The sequence below is a fragment of the Cricetulus griseus genome, chromosome X (assembly GCF_003668045.3).
Source record: "Cricetulus griseus strain 17A/GY chromosome X, alternate assembly CriGri-PICRH-1.0, whole genome shotgun sequence".
Lineage (NCBI taxonomy): Eukaryota > Metazoa > Chordata > Mammalia > Rodentia > Cricetidae > Cricetulus > Cricetulus griseus.
The window spans coordinates 125,024,205-125,048,441 of NC_048604.1; the positions used below are offsets into that span (position 1 = coordinate 125,024,205).

General features: G+C 40.5%; 1 protein-coding gene across 1 annotated transcript in view; it reads right to left on the reverse strand.

Annotated features, from left to right (window-relative positions):
- Window positions 1-24,237, reverse strand: part of Slc9a7 (solute carrier family 9 member A7) — a 146,551-nt gene that overhangs the window by 78,157 nt on the left and 44,157 nt on the right. Inside the window, exons 2-3 of the mRNA XM_027432318.2 lie at window positions 5,888-6,087; window positions 4,349-4,426 (exon numbers count right to left, since the gene is read on the reverse strand). Coding sequence (XP_027288119.1) covers window positions 4,349-4,426; window positions 5,888-6,087 — 278 coding nt within the window. The remainder of the gene's footprint in view (window positions 1-4,348; window positions 4,427-5,887; window positions 6,088-24,237) is intronic.

Below are 24,237 nucleotides of genomic sequence, written 5' to 3' on the forward strand. Positions count from 1 at the left end.
GACTGGTCCCTATTTTTCTCTCTCAGACTGACAAACAGAGGGGGAAGGGGAGATAGTGGCATGCCCAAGTAAAGCCTTCAAGAATCTAAGCCCAGCATAGACCAGAACAAGGTTCACTTTTGGTGAAATCCATTGGACATCCCAGTTAGTCGTGTATCATTCTCAGCCTTATCTTCTTACTGCTGGGGAAACAATTCTATCCCAATCCTACCATCTGTGGTGTGGTGTGGTGTGGTGTGTGTGTGTGTGTGTGTGTGTGTGTGTGTGTGTGTGTGTGTTTTGAAATGGTCACAAAAAGCTGTCTAGATGATTTTTCCAAAACTAGTGCCCAATAAACAAACCATAAGGCAGTGGCACAAAATCAAGGGCAAATTCAATAGTAACTTTTTCAAGGTATGTCTGCAGAGGTGTATAGAACATACATATATCAAATGATGCAAATGTATCTATTTATATACAACAAATTAAATGGTAAAATATCAAATTTTAATCAACAATAGGTACAATCAGAGATGTCAAACACAGTAACAATCATCTATCTGGTGACATTATAAGAATTGTTTAAAAAAGAAACACTAATGGTTGGTAACATGGAAGACCAGAGTGTCAAAAGCAAGTTAAATTGGTAACAGGCAAAGCTTGTTATTTGGGTTTCTTTTAAGAAAACAGAGCTGATGAAAGGAAGGTTCTGCCAAAATGTTTGCAACCATTAGCGAGGCTTTCATAACCTATGATTTGCTTTCATTTTAAAGCAACTATGACTTTTGACTGTATGTAAAGATTAGTTATTTAAAATAAATTACTCATCACCCATTTGATACAAAGAAGAGTTCCCAAGTTTTCCCTCTGAGGGAAAAATTATGTTATACCTATAATAACCATTCCGTATTTATTATGTGTCAATAAATGATGTAAAGATTCAGATTACTTTGGCAACTGTATAAACAATTTGGAAAAACTGTATGTTTGGGAGGTTTTATATGGAAAACCTGCCATCTAGAGCTAGTGTAGCACAAAGTAACACCTGGACCAGGAGTTGGACAGAGAAAAGACTGGCTTTGATTTAGTTCTGCATCGCCTGTATACCCTCACCTGCAGCATTAATCATTCTGAGTGTGTAGAGCCACACAGCCTCCTGTTCCTCGGGTATCCAGCAGCCTAACCCGCTCATGTTCCTCTCCTGTCCCAGAGTGATGCAGTAGGGAGTGCTCACTTCACCTATGAAATCGAACACTGCTTTGACCTTGGCTTGAAGTCTTAACCCTTTTGTACTAGGCAAAATGACCATACTTTTTCCTCCAGTGTCCACGCTGTGAGTGAAAGAGGCAGCCTTTGTCCTGCACAGCAGTTTCTAGGATCTTTCCATTTCAGCCTCCTACCTCTGACTAAGCTGGTAGCTAAAGGGCCACTGTCTTTCTGTCTTCAATGAATGAAGTACTTAAGGTGTACCATTACTAAGAGCTAAACTTCATACTTCAAAAGGCTTGCCGGGGATTTTGAATCATAAATTAATTATTTAATCATGAGTTAACTCTTTGTGTCTATGTTCAACCATCATTACTTTCTTATAGTTTCCATGAAAATTCATATAAACATAAATAAATATGTTGAGCAACTGTACCTAGCTGAGGGTAAGTGTTCCATAAAGAGTTTAAAAGCAAGGAGTGGTTTCAATAGAAAATCCCATCTGTTGGGCAGGCATCCTCTCCTAAAAGGAATTGGGAAGTGCCCTGTCTTCTATTTTCTGAAAGAGCTTTTGCAGGGATGGTTTCATTTCTTCCTTAAATGCTTGGTGAAGTTCACTAATGAAACCATGTAGGATTGTAGTAGGTTTTTAATTATTAATTAAGTTTTAATATAGAGCTGCCTAAGTTTTCTATATTCTCTCTGGTCAGTTTTATTAGTTTGTGAATCTGTCCATTTTATTGGTCAAGTTTACTAGTACAAGGGCTAGGAAGACACCTTAGTCTAGAAAGTGCTTCCAATGAAACCATGAAGACCTGTATTTGATCTTCAACATCCACATAAAACAAAAGGCTGGGTGGAAGTAGATGGCTCAGGAGTAAAATCTCTAGCTTTGCTAGCACAAGTACATAAATTTGAATCCTTAGAACACACATGAAAAATCTGCACACAGCTGTGTGTTCCTGTGATCCCAGCACTGGGAGGCAGAATACAGGTGGCTCATGAGATCTTGCTGGTCAGCTACCCTAGCCAAACAGTGAAAAATCCTATCTTCATGCAACAAGACAGAGAGAGAGCAACAAAAGGAAACATTTGACATCATCCTCTGGCCTCTGCTTGCATGCAAATAAATACATATACTTGCAAACTCACATATGTACAAAACACACACAGAGAGAGACAGAGATGGGAGGAAAGAGAAGCCAAGGTGGGCATGGTGGCACACACTTTTAATCCCAGTGCTGAGGAGGTTGAGAAAAGCACATCCCTGGAACTCCTTAACCAGCCAGTCTAGCCCTGTCTCAAAAATAATGAAGTGTATAGTGCCTGAAGAATCACACCTGAGATTAACTTCTCCCTCCCCATACAATTTACTGACACAAAATTGTTCTTAGTACTACTTTAATTATTGTTGAATGTCTTAATATTCTACAGTGATACCCTCTTATGTTTCTAATACAGTTTTTCCAATTAATCTATCCAGAGTTTCTCCATTTAGGAGTAATTTTCTAGTTCATAAAGATGTTTACTGTCAGCCAAGATCTCTCTTTTCTAGACCTGGAACTGTCTCCGGGTAACAAGTCCTAGTCCTTGTCTAGGTCCAGGTCTCTAATCCTCCTAGAGGCTGTTATCCTAGGATGGCATTTGGAGAGGTAATGTTCAAACAAGATTCCCACAATAAGAGATAGATGGATGGATGGATGGATGGATGGATGGATGGATGGATAGATACACACACACACACACACACACACACACACACACACAGACCCACCCATCCACCAGACAGACAGACAGGTCGATCTATCTACCTATGTTTTGTAAACATACTTGGGTTTTTCAAGCAGACAATGGTTTATGCTTAAGATGCTGTCAAGTACAATGATTCTCAATAAGGGGGATAGTTAAGTTCTTTAAAACTTTCTTTTAATCTTTGGACTAACAATGGATTTACCAAAGTTGCAAAGACAGTACAGAAAGGGTTTGTGTACCCTTCATCCATTTCCCCCCACCTGACTGTATCATATGTAACCATAGGAAAGTGCCCCAAACAAGGAAACTGACATTGGTACAGTGTCAACATAATTTTTATCACATGTGCAGATTGTATAACTACTGCCACAGTCAAGATACAGAACTTGCCTGGAGTATAACACTCATCTAGCATGTGTGCAAGTCTCAGCATCACATCCTTGGCACCACAAAAATATTGTTTAACATACAGAAATATTCCATGACTACAAAAATGTCCTTTGTGGTCTCTCTCCCCAAACTCTACTTTACCATCATCCTTTATTCCAGGCAATCACAAATTTGTTCTCTAGCTCTATAATTTTACCATTTCTGTAATGGTACATAAATAAAGTAATACAGCATATAACCTTGAATCTGGATTGTTTGACTCAGCATAAGTCTATCCAGATTGTACATCAAACATTTTTTTTCATGTGATCACTGAGGATTTTTCTAAGGCATGGATTTACTACATATAGCTTGTTTAACCATTACCTACGGGAAGGCATTTTGGTTGTTTTTTGGTTTTGTCTTACAAATAAGATAGTTTGAAGAAGGAGGCATAGGTTTTTGTGTGAATATAAGTTTACTTTTTCTTCAAGAAATCCTCAGCAGTGATGAGAGTGAGAAGGGAAGAAAAGGAAGGATGCAGAGGTCATGAGGAAGCAGAAATTTTGAGTCAGGTGTAGATTAGAAGAAAGGACATGTGACAGGTAGGATTTTAGTTGTGGGGTGGTAGAGGAGAAAGGGAGGGAGAAGGGAACTGGGATTGTCATGTAATTCAATCTTGTTTTAATTCAAATATATAAAAAAATAAATAAAAATGAAAATGAAAAAGAAGTGATTTGCATAAAAAAAGAAAAGAAATCCTCAGCAGTGAAGTTGTTAGGCCTTAAGACAATTTTGACTTCAGTTTTACAACAAACTATCACTTTTGCCTGCCAAAGTGACTACATTATGTTACATTCCTACTGGTAGCACGGAAGAGCACTAGATTTTAAAACAGAAACAAATCACTGATAATGAGCCAGCTATGGTGTCTGAGTGGTTACAGAACACAGAAATCTGAGAGTTTAAGGGGAAAACTAGAAAATTACCCAGGTCAATTAATACTGAAACTCTTATGAAATCACTGGCAAAATGCTTATACCTTCTTTAAACTGTATCCAGCATGGAAAATAATTGGAGGCAGCAGAATGTTGAAAAATACCTCTGGATCAAATGTTACCTGAAAGTTTAAAAAGAAAAAAATTTAGATAAAGATAGATTGATAATATTTATTTAATATTGAAAGTCATTGACTAAAGTGCCTATTTAGAACAAAAGCCACCAATGTGTTAAATCATTACAGCAGTGAAGCCACAGTTTCCCTATTGACTGGCATGTCCTCCCTCCCTTTTTCCCCCTCCCTAAGCACTTCTGAATAAGATTTCAGTATTCTGTCTTAATACATATCAAGTCACAACAGTTTGAGGCAATTTCAGGAACTCACAGAAAGCTGCTGCCAATGTTTTTCAAGAGAAAATAAAACATCTTGATTTTTATCACACATTCATCAAGGCTTAATTGCAATAAAAAATGCTGTCATGCGTCTTAATATTAACTTCCTAGACCACTCATGTGATCTTTTATAGATGCAATCCTACAACACTTAAGTCTCTTTTGAGTGAACAGCCTTCTGAAATACTTCATGTGGCCTAGACAAAGTTATTAATGAGGTCAGCAGCTTCCTGATCATCAACAGAAATTCAGTAACTCTACAGAGACTGAAATCAGTTGTTGATATAAGGAATTCACACTGAAACTTCTACACAGCCAATCATAGTACAGCCAAAGTAACTAAATATTTCTAAACATGCTAATCTTTTTAAGCAGAGGGAAGGGAAAGCTATATATTTAAAATGATTACCTGAAATAAAAGTCAATTAATCTACCCACATGAATAAATCTCTTAATATTGATCCTGGAAATCACCCACATGAGAGACACATAATCTTTTTTAGGGGGGAGCATTTTTGCTACTCCATAATCAAATGAAAACCAATGCTTGAGTCATGCATAGTGAAGAATGGCTATAATTCTACCACTCAGGAGGCTAAGATAGGAAGACTGAATTTGAGATCAGCCTGAGCTATATTTTAAGACAGTATCTCAAAAGAATAAAAGCAATTTTTAACATTGAAAAACAATGTTTGCACTTAAATTCTCCCTAAAACAAGCCCTTCTTCCTTTGACGATTGGGTAAGTCTTTGGCATCAGTTTAAGCAACACAAATATTTGTAGACTATGTGAAGAGAGACATGGAGAACTGTAAGAATTGTATATATATACATATATATAATAAGAATTGTAGTTCAGAACACTGACTAAGGTAAAGAGAAATTAATATTATTTTAAGAAAGATAACCTGATTTCTAGCCACAGCAAGGTTAAGAGAAAACATGGCAAGTGGGATATGCAAACATGCAACCATGTCTATAGATCCTAGCCAGCTAAGAAGGTCAGAAAGCTGAAGCAACAAAGTTACAATCTGGCTCTTCCTCTCCACATCCTGATGCAGAAGCACCCTAGAAAGCCACAAGACAGGAATGTGACTGATGTTCCAGAAGTTGAGAAGGATTTCTCTCAAGGTATCGATGAAGTCAGGGAATCCGCAATTCTTCCCTAGACAGCCATGGTGCCAACTCACCTTCCGAAGCATGTCATTCTGCTCCACATTGTTGATCTTGCCAGGGCTGATTTCTCCTTTCAGAGTATATTCAAAGAACTTCCCGCTGACATTCACTAATAAGGTGCTGAAGGCTCTGTCTTCCTGAGTACAGCTGAGTGACTTGTCATGACCACTGCTAGCAGGGGTGCCATACCTCAGGATCACTCCAACAATGAGCCCTGAAATAGGTGACACATAAAAAAAATCAGTCCTGGTTTACTGTCCAGTCATTTACAGAGGTGCAGCCATGCAGCTGGGTTAAACCTGCCCACTTTTCTGAATAACTCAGAAAAGCCATTTTCCTTTTTCTTTTTTGTTTCTCTCTTTCAGATACTGGCCAGAGCCTAAGTATACTTTCACTCTGAAGCTGCATCCCTTTTGCCACATGGCTGCTTGCCCAACTTCCACACCTAACTCAAAAAGGCATGGCTTTCTCTCTTCCTTTTCTCGACCTACCGCCTCTGGGAAGATGCTGAGATTTCCAGACTGCCTATCCCAGAGTTTTAAACACTAATAAAAATCACTGTTGAACTTTTTAAAAGCCAGTCACGTGGCAAAACCAAAAACATGGAAGTCATAGCACTGCTGATTTAAGTCCTCCGGTCACCAGAAGGCTTCAAGAGGACAGTGCTTAATATGGCCCCATGAACAGACTTAATACCTGCCTGTGCTTCATCTCTCATTTCTGAGGATTTTAGAACAGGATGAGGTGAAGAAAAAGTGTAACGTTTTCAGAATGAGGAAGAACTACTGAGCCTTTGTTTTTCCCCCAGAGCATCCCTCAAACGAGTCCTGCAGCCATCTGCTAGGGAGGACCAAGCCACTGGAATTTTCAGTTGCTATAAATGTAACATGCTTTGCCACACACCAGAGCTAGAAGAGAGAAAAAGAAATTGTTTTTCTTAGGTCATTCCAAGCACTGACGATCTCAGGGGAAGTAATTATACCCACTGGAAGGCTAAATGTTGCAGTACAAACTTCAGCAGTCATGATTCAGGGGCCAGGGAGTTGCTTCTTGAGGCTACACATTTAAAATGATGTTCTTAATAACCTCATCCTGACCAACTGTGAAACCTTAAGACCCTAAAGGTTTAAAAATGTCAGACTTAATCTTTAAAAGGATGTTTATTGTTACCAAAAAGAGATATCTAAAGAATATGAAGACGCCCATAATGCAGACGCTTCAAGTTATCCATTGAACAGGCAAAAGACAAGCACTTCTTCAGTGTCAATCTTCTAGCCAGTTCTTATGAGTAAATTTCCATTCATTTCTTCACATCTAGCGACCAATCAGATGATGGCAGAGATGGCCAGCCAGAATTTGCTCAGGCCTGCTCTTCTTAGTCTTAGGAACATACTTCTCAGCTGGCACTGTCATGGCTAGCTTGGTTCAGGCTTTCTGAGTACCTGTGCTGGTAAGTGAAGGTGGCTGCTGGTCACATCTTTTTTATTTTCCTGATCTTCATTGCTGCTCCAGCAAGAAAGGTCCAATACATTATCAGTCTCTATCAACTCTCACTCATAGAAGGCTGTGAGAACTCTGAGAACTATGGGTCCTCTGCATGGAGCAGGAAGGAAGTATGTTATGTGTAGGTCCTAGTGTTTCCTAGTCAGTCCTGGGGGCAGTGAACCATCCTCCAAATATGATATAGATATTGTCATCTTGAAATCCGAGCAGCTGTGATTACTCATACAAGACCTTCACAAGATTAAGCCTACAAACATATGCTTATGGAAGCTGCTCCCCCACCAGGATACATATAATAAGTTAATTTCCAGGAGGGGGGCTCTTCTTCAGTGCTGCAGCTGTCTCTAGGTTGCCCGTGCTTATATGGGCAGCCCCTTCATTCATGATCCTATAAATAACCCCCAATTAAACTCACTGGTTCACTAAGCTGCACCACCAGAACTGTTTCTTTGGCTTGTTATCAGAGGCCTATCTAAGGTGAAGAAATGTCACGACGCTCCATTTACATTATTCTGCTCATTCTTCCGATGATTGTGTGGAAGCTCCCATGCCACAGATAATCTCTTTCATGGTTACAATGTGCTATGCATTTACATGCCACTTTAGAACTCTACCAGGGCCTACATCTTTGCTGCCTGTGCACTCTTTTCTCCTTTAACAACACAGAACGGCACAAGTGTTGGATCCTCTTTGTTGAAAGGATGTTCCTTGGTTATTCTTCTCTATGACAATCTGGTGAACAAGCTGCATCTATTGGGATCCCATGGGTGAAACCATCCATGCCTGTCTCTGTGTGTCTCTGACTGTGTCTCTGCCTCTCTCTCTCTCTCTCTCTCTCTCTCTCTCTCTCTCTCTGTGTGTGTGTGTGTGTGTGTGTGTGTGTGTGTGTGTGTGTGTGCGCGCGCGCGCGCTTATACATGGAGATTAGAGAACAACTTTGGTTGTCAGTCATTGCCTTCTACTTTGTTTGGGATGGGACCTCTGTTTTTGTTGCTGTACTCACCAGGCTAGCTGGCTTGTAAGCGTCTGGAAATTCGTTCTCTCCACCTCTCGATTCCAGAAGCATTAGGATTACAGATATACCACCATAATAAATTTTAATGTGGTTTCCGGGTATCTGAACTCAGATCGTCACACTTGCTTTGCCCATTGAACCACCTCCCCAGAACCATATGCTTCTTATACTGGACCATCTTACTGTTTCTAAATTTTCATTACAGTGGCATTTTTGTGCCCATGGTGCCATGCTGAGTGTCTCAGTCATGTTGCTCATGGTTGAGGTCATGGTGATGACTAAGATCAGCTGTGGCAACAGCACTTCCTTCCAAGGCTGCTGGTAGCACTGGGGGCAGGCTGGTGGGGACTGTTGGGTGCTCTCGGGGCTTTACTGACTAGAACTTTATAAAATCTTATTTCAGTCCTTGGTTAGGCAATTATGGTCTGATGGGGTCTTGCTTAACAAAGCAGTTCCACAGCTCTTCAGCATTTGTCATGATACCCAAAGGTATATAATGGCTTTAAAAAGTGACCTGTCACACAGTTGATATTAAACATGTTCATAAAGAAAAACAAAACATGGTATTTACAGAAACTACTTAAATTAAAACTTGCTTCATGTTGCTCACTGTTTCTTGACTTTATTAACCTCCTCATTAGCAAAGCTAATGAAGACAATAAACTGTACTCTCCTAGGTCCTCACAATGAATACTGACAAAGGAAGAGGTTTAGGGGATGGAGAGATAGCCTAAGTGATTAAAAGCACATTCTACACTTCCAGACAATCCAAGATCTACTCCCAGAACCCATATTATCTTCAGGCAGTTTACAGCTGCAGGGTATTCAATGGCCTCTTCTAGCCTCCACAAGTACTTACACAAATCACACACACACACACACACACACACACACACACACACACACACACACACACACCAAACAATGCAGAGAGGCAGTGATCTAACTGGCTCATCCTCACAGTGCTCCAGATTACAGAGAAAAATAAATATGTGTGTGGAAAAACAGCACAGCAGACACCAGTGGAAGAATGGATGCTCACTGATTTTACAGGCATATGACTAACTTCAGGAAATAATTTAATCTCAACTTCACAGAAAACAAATACACATGGAATGACTTTGACATTTTATGTGGCTGAAAGCAAATGGTGAACTCAAAAGTATGAACAAAACTTACTTCCCAACTGTATCAACAATATACAGCTGCCAGCTCTTCCAATTTTAAGATAAAACCAAAGAACTGTGAACATGTAAAAGAGACATATATGTGGATGGATGTTTTATATATGTGCTCATCTAAACATTGGTAGTATGAGAAAGGTCTATGAGCCAAGTGTGATTGCAAATTCCAGAGGGTCATAAAGATGCCAACCCCCATTAGTGTGGAGCCAGTTTCTCTTTTGTGACTAAGGCTGTTGAGAGAATAGTTGAACAAGTAGATATGGGGGGAGGTGTAATTCTAGACAGACATCCATCACCTGCATTATAAAAATGTCTACATTAATAAGACTTTATTAGCTGGGCCGGTGGTGGTGGCAGTGCATGCCTTTAAACTCTGAGTTTGATGCCATCCTGGTCTACATAGTGAGTTCTAGGACAGCCAGGGTTGTTACACACAGAAACCCTGTCTCAGAAAGCAACAATAAAACAGGACTCTATTAAAAGCAGGAAGGGAGCAGGTGCATGAATGTGCAGTTCTCTACTGAGTGAACGTCCCTTAGGCATGCTGCTGAGAGTAAAGGATCACCAATTTGGTTTGTCCACTATCATGTTAATTGTGTAGTGTATAATAAAGATTGTTCTGAGTTCTAAAGCTTCATTTGACATATTAAGAAAAGAAAGCATCAAATCATAAAGCCTTTGAAAATAGCAATAGCCAGGATTCTTACAATGAGATGAGAAGAGACAAGGAAAATCCCAAGAAGCTAACAGGCCAGCTAATCTGGCATATATGGCACCAAACAAGGGACCCTGACACAAACAAGGTAGAAAGCAAAGAACCACACCCTAGGTTGTCCTCCGGCATCCATGTGTACACCATGCACTCATGTCTATATTCACATACACAGGTGTGCTCTCATGTACAGAGAATGTGTTACCTGAAATGCTGGGGACTAGAGTTGTTTCTGATTTCAGAGTCATTTGATTGGGGATTCTTGCACAGAGTTTACCAACTAAACATCCCTAATCTGGTATCCAAAATTTACTATGTTTCAAAATCCAAATCTTTTTTGCCTATCATGTCATCACTCAAAGGATCCTAGATTTCAAGTTTTCAGGTTAGGGATGTTCAACATACATGTCAAATTCAACAAAATGGAACCCAGTGAATTCCAGCAGTAATCATCACTTTTTAGTGTTAGGGGTGGTTTTGAGTTTGGTTTTGAGAACAGACTGTTCTTTTCAATGCTGTCTTCTACTCACTATGTTACTTATTCAGCTGTGCTAATCACTGATACAGATTGTGGGGGGAGTAGTAACTGAGAATCATCAGAGTCTCCTCCGCCTGGCCAGAATAAGTCTTTTGTACACATATCTAGAGATGGATAACATCTGTAGGCTAAAAGCTACAGGCAACCATTGTACTTGCTAAGGTTCAGCAGATTTCTCTAATACATGGTCCACAATTTGTTAGTTGACTATTTGTCCATTTTCATAATTTTAACAGTTTTTTCCAGTTTTGTTGCTGTGGATCACCCACCCTAACAACATGCTCTACCAAGTGGCAGAAAGGAGAGTTTTGTGGGCGCCACTGGAGTCCTGGGTGTGTTGCATCACTTATGCTTCAGTTGCCATGCAAAGCAAGGAACCTCCACTATTCCTTCCTAAGATCTGGCTATTGGAAAAATGAGTGCATTGTGCAAAAATCCTTTGCAAAGTACCAACTTCTGCCCAGGTGCAGCCTTTCTACAAGTCTTTTGGATGGATCACTTTCCTTACATTATCTCAAATGCTATAAAGATACCATATACTAGAGAATCAGGGATTTGAGTGGAAGTGGTGGAACTCAGGGGTGGAACACAGTCAGAAAGCTACTGCAGAAAAGCAGCTATAGGGTTCTCTCTTACTGAAGTCACCCTGTCCAATGGAGGGGCCAGGTGTCATAATTTATTTGTTCACCAGCAGCAGCTTCATGAGTGTCAGTAAAATGAACATTCATCCATATAAGAATTTAATATTCTAAAGGGTTTTGACCAGAGGAGAATTTTGGGAATAGGCATAAGTCTCTATAAATGCTAATCTTTATTTTGGAAGATTGTCCCAGAGATTTGTCAAAACACATAAAATCAGTAATAAAATGATACAGCCTTACGATGCATTAGCATGCAGCACTCTAGCTTGGAAATAGAAATGGAAAATAAGCAACTCAGTTTTCCTACAATAAGTAAGATCATTCTCTATAGAAGAATTAAAAAAACTATATGTAGGGTTGCAGACATGATTTGGCCAGTGAAGCACTTGCTGTGCAAGATTTTAGAGCCCCTAGCACTCATATATAAACCAGGTGCAGTAGCACATGCCTGTCATCCCAGCACTGAGGCCTCGGAGGAGAGACAGGTGGATCCCTGGAACTCACTGGCCATACAGCCAGCATAGCAACTGATGAGTTAGAGGTTCAGTGAGACCCTGTCTCAAATGTGGGGATCAACTGAGGAAAACACCCAACAACCACCTCTGCATACATGTGCACACACCCAGATGATGAACTTGTATGCATACATATACATACACCCACAAAATTAAAGACTATAAGGAAGATCAGCTGCATGAAGTCAATGATGTCCTATTAAAAATTAAATTCCCATTTAAGAGTTATTAGGAACACTAAGTTGGGTGGGTAGAGAGGTGGGGGAAGATCTGGGATGGGTTGGGAAAGAAGAAAGAATATAATCAAAATATATTGAAAAGGATACAAAAATCTTACTTAAATAATAAATAATTGCCCATTATATCTTTAATTATGTTTTAATTTATTGGTTTTATTACTCAATTTATGAAAATGTTCAACTCACTTAAATTCAGGTGATATTTCAGAATTGCTTGAGATCCAGTCTTGGCAATGAACCATCAGATCTGAAGGCCATCATGAACAGAGCCATAGATCCTTAACTGCTTGTCCACTGAAAAGCCCTCTGCTTTTTGTTTCCTACACACCTAAGGAATAGCTTTGGTGTCCCCACATTTATTTTATCCAGATAGTACATCACAATTACAAAAGATAATTATAAAATACTGTCTTAAGCTGTGGTATTCAGAGTCACCAGGGGAATCAGCTGAAATACAGACCTCAAGGTCTTCCATATAGCTTTTGATCTTTTGGTCTGGGTTGTAAAAATGGGGGTTTTGTTTGTTGGGGTTTTAAATCCAGTTGCTATGCACATTTAGAAATGAGAACTTTCGGGTTTTTTATATTATTTTTTTCATCTTTACATGCCAACGCAGTATCCACTACCTCCTCTCTTCCCAGTTCCTCCTGCCAACCTCCTGTCTTCCCCACTCCTCCTCCTTTGTTTCTCTTTAGAAAACTGTTCTGGGTTCTGGTGGTGCATGCCTTTAATCCCAGCACTTAGGAAGAAGAGGCAGGCGGATCTCAGTGAGTTCAAGGCCAGTCTGGTCCACAAAGCAAGTTCCAAGACAGCCAGGACTGTTACACAGAGAAACCCTGTCTCAAAAAAAAAAAAAAACTAAAAAAGAAAATGGCGGGTCTCCCATAGAGATCAGCCAGCCATAGCACATCAAGTTACACCTAATATGAAACTAGGCACCTCCTCTACTATTAAGGCTGGACAACACAATCTGGTAGGAGGAAAAGGTCCCAAAAGCAGGTAACAAAGTCAGACACAGCCTCTGCTCTCGCTGTTAGGAGTCTCACAAGAAGACCAAGCTGCACAACTGTAACATATATTCAGAGGGCCTAGGTCAGTCCCATGCAGACTCCCTGGTTGTTGGTTCAGTCTCTGTGAGCCCCTAGGAGCCCAGGTTAGTTGATTCTGTGGTTTTTCTTGTGCTATCCTTGACCCCACTGGCTCCTACAATCCTTCCTCCCTGTCTTCACAGGATTTTCGCAGAGATGGGATAGCCCAGAGACCTAGGATAGAACCAAACACAAATGGAAAAAAGTCAATGAAATTATTCCTAATGATATTCTGCTATACTCATAGGTTGGTACCTAGCCCAACTGTCATCAGAAAGGCTTCATCCAGCAACTGATGAATGCAGATGTAGAGAGCCACAGCCAAACTTTAGGTAGACCTTGGAGAACATTTTTTTTAATCCTTTTCCATGAGATTACACCCTTGGTATCTATCATGAGGGATTGATTCTGGGACATGGCTACAGATACCAAAATCTCAGAGCACTCAAATTCCTTATAGAAAATGGTAGTTCCCAAATGGAAACAATCCAAATGTCCATCATTGATGAAATGAATATGTAAAATATGGCACATTCACCTACCAGAAAAAGGGGTGGACTACTGACAAATGCTACAATATGAGTGGAACTGAGTATGTATGTTCAGTCAAAGAAGCCAGTCATGAAAATATGCTGTGTAATTCCACTTCTGTGAAGTGCCTAGGATAGGCATATTCACAGAGTTGAAAAGTGTAGTGGTGGCCAGAGGCTAGTGCTGAAGGAGTTCTACTGGAACAACAGTCTATAACTAGACTATGGCCACTGAGTTGTTAATTTGACCAAAAGGAACACATAAAATGACAACATTTATAATACGTGAGTTTTAAAAATTCAACAAGTTTAAATAATGAGCCTTGATAATGCAGCCACAATTCCTTCCAGTACTGCCATTCTAGATTTTTCCATTCAAATCTCTGTGAAACAAGGTTGTATGTGTGTAGGAATGTCCAAACATTTGACATTATGACATGCCACTGTCTTCTACCAAGTTCTCACTCAAGAACTGTACAATCAAGTTACAAAAACTGCACAAAAATCTCACCGTGTTTTGAATATGTTTAGGAATTAGCGTTAGCTCACATTTGTAGTTATACTGAGGTGCAAGCAGCTATTGAGTCCCAAGTTGGACATCCCTCCTACTGGGCTGTCCTCAAACTTAGTATGTAGTCCAAGCTGATCTTGAACTCAGGATCTTCCTACCTTAGTCTCTCAAGTTCAAAGGTTTCAAAATGATTAGAAGTTTGACAGGTCAAATATTTCACATAGGCCTAAATCCTTTAGAACCTCGAACAAACACAAAGGGCCATAAAGATGATTGAAGCAGTGAATAAGGTTAACTATTTAGGTGGCACACTTCATTTTACTGTGGGTTAAGTGACACTGTGTATGTGTCACTTTGTCCGGGATGCCCTCCACTACTCCTTAGGTTAGATTAGCTTCCACAACACCATGCTCTCACTGTCCTACATGTTTCCCTGATAAACATGCCACACTTTCTTATGAGATTTCATAGTCTGTTTGCCTAGCTGGCCCAACTGTGAGCTCCATAGGGGGCAGAGGGAGTGTCTAGTGAATTCTCCTCTGCACATTTAAGTATCTGGTGTACTTGGTACCGAAAGTCTGTTTGAGTGGCAATTGGATAGAGACAGCATTACAGGGAGTATTACAGGGAGCAGGTGTCATGAGGAAAGATTTCTGACTTTTGGAACTCATTTCTATTAATGTAAAATACAGACAATGTCACCTAGTCAACAAATATAAACCAGGAAATCTAGTGTCTTCAAATCATAGATATTCTCAAATGAAAATCTATCAGCCAAGTGCATAGGAGCAACACACATACACAAAACCCGCAGTCCCAGCCTGTGAAAAAGATCAAGTATCACAGCCCAAGTTTTGTCTACTACACATAACTCAGAAGCTATAGATCAATTGATAAAAGTGCTTGCCTAGCACGATTGCAGCCTTGAGTTCATTAACATAAACCAAGTGTAGCAGTGCATGTCTGATAACCAGTCACTAAAGAGGTAAAAGCAGGAGGATCAAAAATTTAACTCCATCCTTGGCTACATCAATAGTTGGAGGCCATCTCTGAAAAACAAAAAAAGAAAAAAACAGATACATCAGAGAGTTGGTTTAGCCAGTAATAGTATACCCTCTCAAGCCTAACAACCTGAATTCGATCCCTGAAACCCACATAAAAAGACAGATGCAGTGGTGTACATCTGTAATCCCAGCCTTGGTAGAGGGAGATGGGAGGCAGAGACAGGAGAATCACCTGGCAGCTCATAGGCCAGCTAGCATAGAGTGACGTGGCAGATACAATAGTCCATTCTAGTTTCACCAAGTAGAAGATGAGAACCAACTCCACCAAAATTTTCTCTGACCTCCACATGCACACAGTGATGTACACTCCTTTCTGTCTTTATGTCTCTGTCTCTCTCTCTCTCTCTCTCTCTCTCTCTCTCTCTCACACACACACACACACACACACACACACACACACTCACACTCACACACACTCACACTCACACACACACGTACAAAGATGAAATTAAAATAATAAAAGAGATAACATAAGCCCTATTGTCTTCCTTCTATTGTTCCTTCTTTTATTATATATGGATGGATAGATGGATGAGTATTTCCTCAATTACTCATTCAGGCACCCAAAATATTAGTGTAAGGCCCAAGACAGTGGATAAATAACAAGTGTTCAGCTGTCAGGAAGCATACAATCTAAAGAGGCAGATACTTAGTGTATTCTACCCTTTATAATTAATGGAAGCACAGTGTTTTTCCCACTAAAAAGTGACAAGTGTGTGATGTAATGAGCAAATTAGCTCAATTTTACCATTCCACAATGTTTACACATTCCAAAACAAGTTGTACAAAGTAAATGCATGAGTTTTTATCTGTATCTTTAGCACATGAAAGAATCTGGTATACTAAGTGTTCAAGAATACTTACTGATACAGTCTTTATTAAATTAAAAGATGGAAGTACATAGAACATAAATTGTTATTTTAAAAACTAGCCTTCAGGAAGCAAGGAGGACCCTAAGAAAGACATACATGGTCCCCTGGAGAAGGGGAAAGGCACAAGATCTCCTGAGATAATTGGGAGCATGGGGGGAGAGGGAATTAGGCAAAAGAGAAGGGAAGAAAAGCAGGGGTGGGGAGGACATGAGGGAGCAGGAAGATTGAGTCGGGAGAAGAATAGATAAGAGCAAGAAAAGAGACACCATAATAGAGGGAGCCATTATAGGTTTAAAGAGAAATCTGGCTCTAGGGAAATGTCCAGAGATCTACAAAGATGACACCAACTAACAATCTAAGCAATAGTGGAGAGGCTACCTTAAATGCCCTTCCCCAATAATGAGATTGATGACTCCCTTATATGCCATCCTAAAGCCTTCATCCAGTAGCTGATGGAAGCAGAAGCAGACACCCACAGCTAAATCCTGAGGTGAACTCTGGAATCCAGTTGCAGAGAGGGAGGAGTGATGAGCAAAGGGGTCAAGACCAGGCCTGAGAAATCCACAGGGACAGCTGACCTGAACAAGGGGGAGCTTATGGACCCCAGATTGATAGCTGGGAAACCAGCATAGGACTGATCCAGAACCCCTGAATGTGGGTGTCAGTAAGGAGGTCTGGGCAATCTATGGGGCCTCTGGTAGTCGATCAGTATTTATCCCTAATATACGAATGGATTTGGGGAGCCCATTCCACATAGAGGAATACTCTCTCAGCCTAGAAACACGGGGGGGGGGGCAGACGTGTAGGCCCTGACCCAAATGATATGGCAAACTTTGAAGATGTCCCATGGAAGGCCTCACCCTCCCTGGGGAGCAGAAAGGGGATGGGATATGGGGCTGGTGGGGGGCAGGGGAGGAGGGAAGGGAGAGGGAAATGGGATTGGCATGTAAAACAAGATTGTTTCTATTTTTTTTAAAAAAAAAAAGGAAAAAAATTCAAAGTAGAGAAAAAAAAAAAACTAGCCTTCACATCTGCTTTTCTTTCTCGTAAGCCTGAGACCACCTACAGGATATGGATACTTAATCTTGGCCATGACTTACTTTTCAGGATGCTTGAGCTACTAATGTGAGTACATTTCTACACTTTCAGAGATTTGACATTTTAAGGTTTAAGGTTTGACCTTCTAAGTATGGAGAAATAATATATATGAATAATATATATGTACCCTTCTGTGCTGGTTAGATTGGTTAGATTTTTAACAACTTGGCACAAGCTAGAGTCATTCTAGGAAGAAGTAACCTCAACTGAGAAAATCACATTGGCCTATAGGCAAGTCTGCAGGGCATTTCTTGATTAAGGATTGATGTGGGCGGGCCCAGCCCACTGTGGGTGATGCTATTCCCTACCCAAGTGGTCCTAGAAGGTTTATGAACATGAACTTGAGGAGTAAGCCAGTAAGCAGAATTTCTAACATGGTCTCTCCTTCAGTTCCTGCCTTGAGTTGTTGCTTTGACATTTCTTCATAAAGGACTGTAATCTGTAAGAAAAATAAACCCTTTCCCACCCCAAAGTTGCTTATGGACATGATGTTTTTTTTTTTTTTTTTGGTTTTTCAAGACAGGGTTTCTCTGTGGCTTTGGAGGCTGTCCTAGAACTAGCCTCCAGACCAGACTGGCCTCAAACTCACAGAGATCCATCTGCCTCTGCCTCCCGAGTGCTGGGATTAAGGCGTGCACCACCAACACCCAGCTATGGACATGATCTTTAACTCAGCAATAGAAACCTAACTAAGACACCTCAGTAATTGCCCAAATAATGAGAATTGTGTAAATCCATCTCACTTTTTTTGTACAATACACAAAACTCATATTACAAAAGGCCAGGTGCTATATCTATACAACTAGTAGGTACAGGGAATTCTTAGCATGGGCAACGCCTTTGATTCCATCTCCAACACCAAAAAGTAGGGCTTAATATTTGGGGTGTGGAAGAAATGTAACTATTAATAATTCTCAGTCAATGGATTCATCCCTAAGGAAGGCTAATTCTTCCTTTCTCAGCAGCTGTTAATTGATTACAGGTCTTCATCGAGGCGTTGGGTCCTATGAGATTTTCCCCATCTGGGTTGAGGTGTTAGCTGTTGTTGGAGTTGTTTAGGCAGCCATGGGTATAGTTCCCTATTGTAGCTAGATGACACCATATCTCAGTAGATTTCATGGTTCTCTGGCTCTTATGGTCTTTCCTTCCCCATCTTCTGCAATGTTCCCTGAGCTTTAGGTGCAGGAGTGATGCTGTAGATAGATCAATTGAAACTGAGCACCCCACAGTCAGTTGTTTCCTACATTTTGAACAGTTGCGACTTTCTATAATGGTCTGCTTCTGTTGCAAAAAGAAGCTTCTTTGTTGAGGGGTGAAAGCTACACTTACCTGTTGTGGGTATAGGGATATGCATTTAGGATGCAGTCAGGAAATTATACTGCAGGAAAGTGTCAGTAGTATGTTTTTCTCTAGGGTCTATGACCTCTCCTTCCCATGGGTAGCTGGCTAGTTTGCAGGCAGTACAACAGAAAATCTACACATTGTTAGTTCTTTTGTGAACATCTGACTAAATTCAAGATAGACATTCATATGATTAAACAGAGAGAGAGACAGAGAGACACACACAGAGACAGACAGACAGACAGACAGACAGACAGACAGAGAGACAGACAGACAGACAGACAGACAGACAGACAGACAGACAGACAGACAGACAGACAGAGAAAGGGGGATGAACAAGCTGAACATGGTGACACACATCTATAATCCCAGAACACAGGAGGCTAAGGCAGAAGAATGATCCCTGTCTGGAACAAAGAAAAAATTCTTCAGCTAAACACCAACTACATTTCAAAACAAACCAACTTTTCCTCTGAACCTATTCCTGGAAGCCTTTTCCTACCCTAAGCACCTTAACCATCTTTACCAGGCTAAACATTATCTAAATCATAATGGAGCAGTCTTGTGAAAGGGGAGTCCTTAACAGTCAGCTAGCCATGCTAGCATCTTGGACTTCCAGTCTTCAGAACAGTGAGAAAATATATTTCTCTTGTTGAAATCACACAAACTATTGTATGGTTTGAGCATCTTTCCAAAAATCCAAAATCAAAATGCTCTGAAATAGAAAACTGAATACTAACATGCCTCTCAAAAAGTTCCAGATTTTGGAGTATCTCACATTTGGGGTTTGGGATAAAGGATGTCTAATCAGTTCAATCTGTGCAAATGTTCTGAAATCTAAAACAAACTGCTCAAGCTGAAATACTTCTGGTCCAATCATTTAAGATAAATATTCAACTTATATTGTGTCAAGATGGCCCACTTTGACAACTGTGGTGGTTTGAATAGGAACGCCCCCATAAACTCATGTGTTTGAATACTTGATCCATAGGAAGTGGCACTATTAGGAGACCTTACTAGACCTTACTAGAGAAATGAAGCTTTATCGAGGAGAAGGAAAGAGGCTAAAAACTAGACTTCAGAGAAAATTCTCATAGCATGTGGTTGGTAAATGAGTATCAAATAGGCCTGAGTTGGCTCAAGATGGGGAGAAAGGGGAAGGGTGGGGCCCAAGTGTCACGTGGAAGGCAGCTTCCATCTCTTTGAACCAAGCTCACAAGATCAGCATTTACCACACAGGAAACAGAGGCCACAAAGACTTCTGGGCTAGGAAAGGGACACATACAACCAAGTTTGACTTTTAGAAGGTCCCATAGCAATAATACTGAAGAGCAGGAGAAACAGGTTATGAGTTCAAGAGCTTTAGCAGCTTTTCCAAAAATACCATGGTTCAGGGTGTCCTGTTTCCATTTCTGTTGCTGGGATTTTAAAAAACTGACAAACAGCAACTCAGGGGAGAAAGGATTTATTCATCTGACACTTCCAGGTCTGTCAAGTCAAGAACCTGATGCAGCTAATTACATCACATCCAAAGTCAAGAGTAGAGGGTAATGAATGTATGTAAGCCCACTATGCTCAACTCACATTTTTTCACTCATACAGTTAAAGCCACACACACACTAAATAGTGCCACCGGATTTTATGCTGGATCTTTCCATATCAATTAAAGTAATTAAGACAATACCCCACAGACATGCCCACAAGCCAACTTGATACAGACAACCCCTCACTGAGACTCTCTTCCTAGGAAAATCTTCACTGTGTCAAGTTGACAAAACTAACCATCACATAGGGGGTGTGAAAATCATTCCTTTGTAGAAGATTCCCCCCATTGTCCTACAGCCTTCCACTGCTTTCTTTCATTCATTTGATGGCTGTGGTTCAGGTTAACGCAATAGACCTCAGAATATTCTGAAATCTTATCAATCCTACTGATAAGAGATTTATGAGAAATCAATCTATATCAGTAAAATGCTATTTGAGGGGCTTATGATCTTAAGACAAACTAAACAAAAAGTCAACTGGAAAAATATGCATTCACTGCATATTTGACAGGTATCACAAAATTATTGTGGATTTTAAGAGTTAATAATGTATTATAGCTACATTATTAAAAGATCCATTGTCTTCTGGAAATATTTACAAATCAAATGATATAATGTATGGGATTTGGATCAAAATCATACACGGATAAGCTGATTAGAAGGCATAAATGAAATAAGACAGACTAAAAGATGATCATTAATGAAACAGGGTAATGAAACTCATGGGTTTCGTTTATTATATTATTGACTTTACTTTTATGAATTTGAAACTTACCACAATAAAAGACCAGTATAAAGCTTTAATGGTCTCATTCTAGCAGCCACGGGGTGAACACAGATTCCCCTGCCCCACCCCCATGCTCTGAAACCTCTGTCCAATTGCCTGCTCATCAGCTCTCTTAACACCTCAAACTCAATTGGTCCCAGAAGTACCTCTCTCTCCTCCAGATCAACATTGTTTCTCTTCCCCATTCCCTGTCCTTGCCACAGTCAGCTCCCTGTGAGTCACCCTTAACTCACTCACACCCACAGGCAACAATGAGATTCTGCATGTTGACAGCCATTCTTTTCTCAGGAACTTTTCTTCAGAGCCTCCTAATCCCCCACTCCCCCATCCATCACACGCTGCTTAGCAGCCTACCTGGAAACCACCTAGCTTAAAGTCACTGGTGGCTCCTTGCCGGCTAGAGGACAAAAGCCCAACGGCTCACCAAAGCAGGATCTACTGATCACTACCATCCGAGTGAACTCAAAAAGATGTGAAAGCTGTTTTAGAGCTAACTAAGGATTAGATTAATAAGGGATATACCCATCTTGCATATGACATCCAGTCATAGTACAGGACCCCTTAAAGCAAAGTGGCCAGGCAGCCATTATAGAAAGCTAGCATCACCAGCCAGCATGCTCTCAGTATTATGCCCTGCCCAAGGCCTACCTGGTTTCTCTTTCAGGAAATAGAACCCACAGCAATTGCCAGAGGAACAAACTATGGCCACACAGAGCCTAAATGACATGATGAAGCCTCAAAGTCAAACCCAATCTACTAGCATCGTCTTCAGTATCAGACTGACAGCATTCAAGCCAAAGAAACAACAACAACAAAAAAAAACATATTAACCATAAAGCATAACGAAATAAAACACCAGCGAAAGGCACAGTCTACAATGAGAATTACAAACAGAGGTATGAATCACACTCATTAAAGGCACGCAAATAAGGTAAGCAAAATGCAAATGGGAAGTGTTAAGTGGGTATGTCATATGTCAGCACCAAAAGCAGAGTCCCATCCATCAGGATGTCTGTTTCTTCTTTCCACATGCCTCTCAGTTGCTCAGCCCCAAACTAAAGCTTATGTTTACAAACAGATGAAAAATGTCTCTCTGGCTTCAAAGCCATGTGGCTCAGCAATTCCAAACAGAATACAGAGAAATCTAGGACTGGTGACTGTAGTGCTTTGAATAGGAATAACCCCCAATAGGCTCAAATATTTGAATGAGTAGTCATTAGGGAGTGGCACTACTTGAGAGAGATTGGGGTATGGCCTAGTTGGAGGAAGAATGTCTCTGTAGGTGGGCTTTGAGGTTTCAGAAGCCCAAGCCAGGCTCAGTGTCACTCTCTCTTCCTGCTGCCTGCAGATCCAGATTTAGAACTCTCAGCTACGTCTCCAGCACCATGTTTGCCTGTTCTAGCCATGATGATAATGAACTAAATCTCTGAAGATATAAGCCAGTCCCAATTAAATACTTTCCTTTATAAAAATTATTGTGGTCATGATGTCTCTTCACAGAAATAAAACATTGACCAAGACAGTGACAATAATCCATTTAGTGACAATCCAGCAACCAGTACCTCGACAGATGATATACATAGTAAAAAAGAATGTAATAGTCAATACGGGGTACCCAAATTCTTCTATCTCTTCACAGGCCTCATATTCTGACAGGAAAAGAAACTTTTCAGATAAGATATCTAAGTTAAGGTAAGCAGGAAAGATGAAAATAAAAGAAAAATGACACAGAGAAAGTTGTAGGAGGTGCCAAGGTAAGATAGAAAAATATTAGAGAGCCGTAGGTCACAAGGGTTACACAAGGGTTAAGACCTACTTTTTAACCGTAAAGGAAGTGTCTTGTGAAATCCCTTTAAAAATTGCAAGTTTAGAGTTGGGAGAAGAAAAATGCCATATCTGGTCCTGAATGTTTAGGCCTTCAGCATGATTTATTGCTTTTCTTTTTTAACATCGCTATTTGAAATGTCTCTAGAGAAAAGTCTTTATACAAGCAATATTCACAAAAAAATTGTTAGTTGTCCTGGGAATTCTTTACTCTCATTTGGAGAGGACTTCATTCAGATTGGGAGGAGGGTGTTCCTTTCTGTTCCCATGTCCCCTTTATTTTCTTACACCAATTTGACAAATATATGAGAACCTAATTTATAACTCTATATGACAGTGCAAGGCACCATAAAAGGGAACAGGCCAGAAATGGTATACAATGGTTCCTGTCCTCCGACAGTCTAAAGCCTAGGGAAAGCCAGCCAATTGCCCCAAAAGAGAAAAAAAAGCATTGGAAGAGTCTCTATCAATGATCCTCCTAGTGTGTAATATAGCAGTAGGATGCTCAAGGCTCTCGGGGGAACTACCAGCAGTTAAACGTTGCGTGGGAAGAGAGGGCATCCCACCATCTGGCTGGGTGTGGATGGCAGTCTAGCATAACAGAAGGACAGGTCTGCTGCAAAATGCAGAGCCAGGAGTAAAATGATGGAATATGGTGATTAATAAGCTAAGAATGAGACATGTGCCCAGAGATGAGTTAAAAAAAAAAAAAAGTCAAAGCTCGGGGCTCAATAGAAAGAACTAGAAACCAGCTATGCAAAAATTATATCTAAAGCCAGTTAAGAAAACAAAAGTCATCAGAGCAGGCTACCCCTTGGGTACATCTACATTTAGCCAAACCATGTGAAACAGAAACACTAAGCAGATGAAGCACACTTATGTGACTAGGACACCATCCTGAATTACAAGAAGTAAATGCATTGAGGACTGTACTTGGAATAGAGAAGCAGACAGTTAGGCTTACCCATCCCGCAGATTTAAAGATAAGAAAAGGAAAGTTTTCTTTAACACTACCTAGTCATGTGTGTGACAAACTATTGGCAGAATGAAGAAGTTTAGCTGTCTGTATGGTCTTGAAGGTGTGGGAATCCCCAAACCACAGGGTGACTCACCTGGAATGTACCTGAAGTGCATGGAAGGAAACAGTACTCTGTGTAACAGCCTACAATCAGAGAGTGAGGCCATCCATCCAGAAACACAGCAACTACCTCAGGCTGGCCAGGGGTGGTAAAGGAGCAAAGCCATCAGATCAACGAAATGGGCGCTCCAGTCTTTAACTATAACCACTGCTTCTGTGTTTGTTCTGTCCTTCTTAAGCACCCTGGTGCCAACACAGGGTTCCCTGCCACTTGCATATA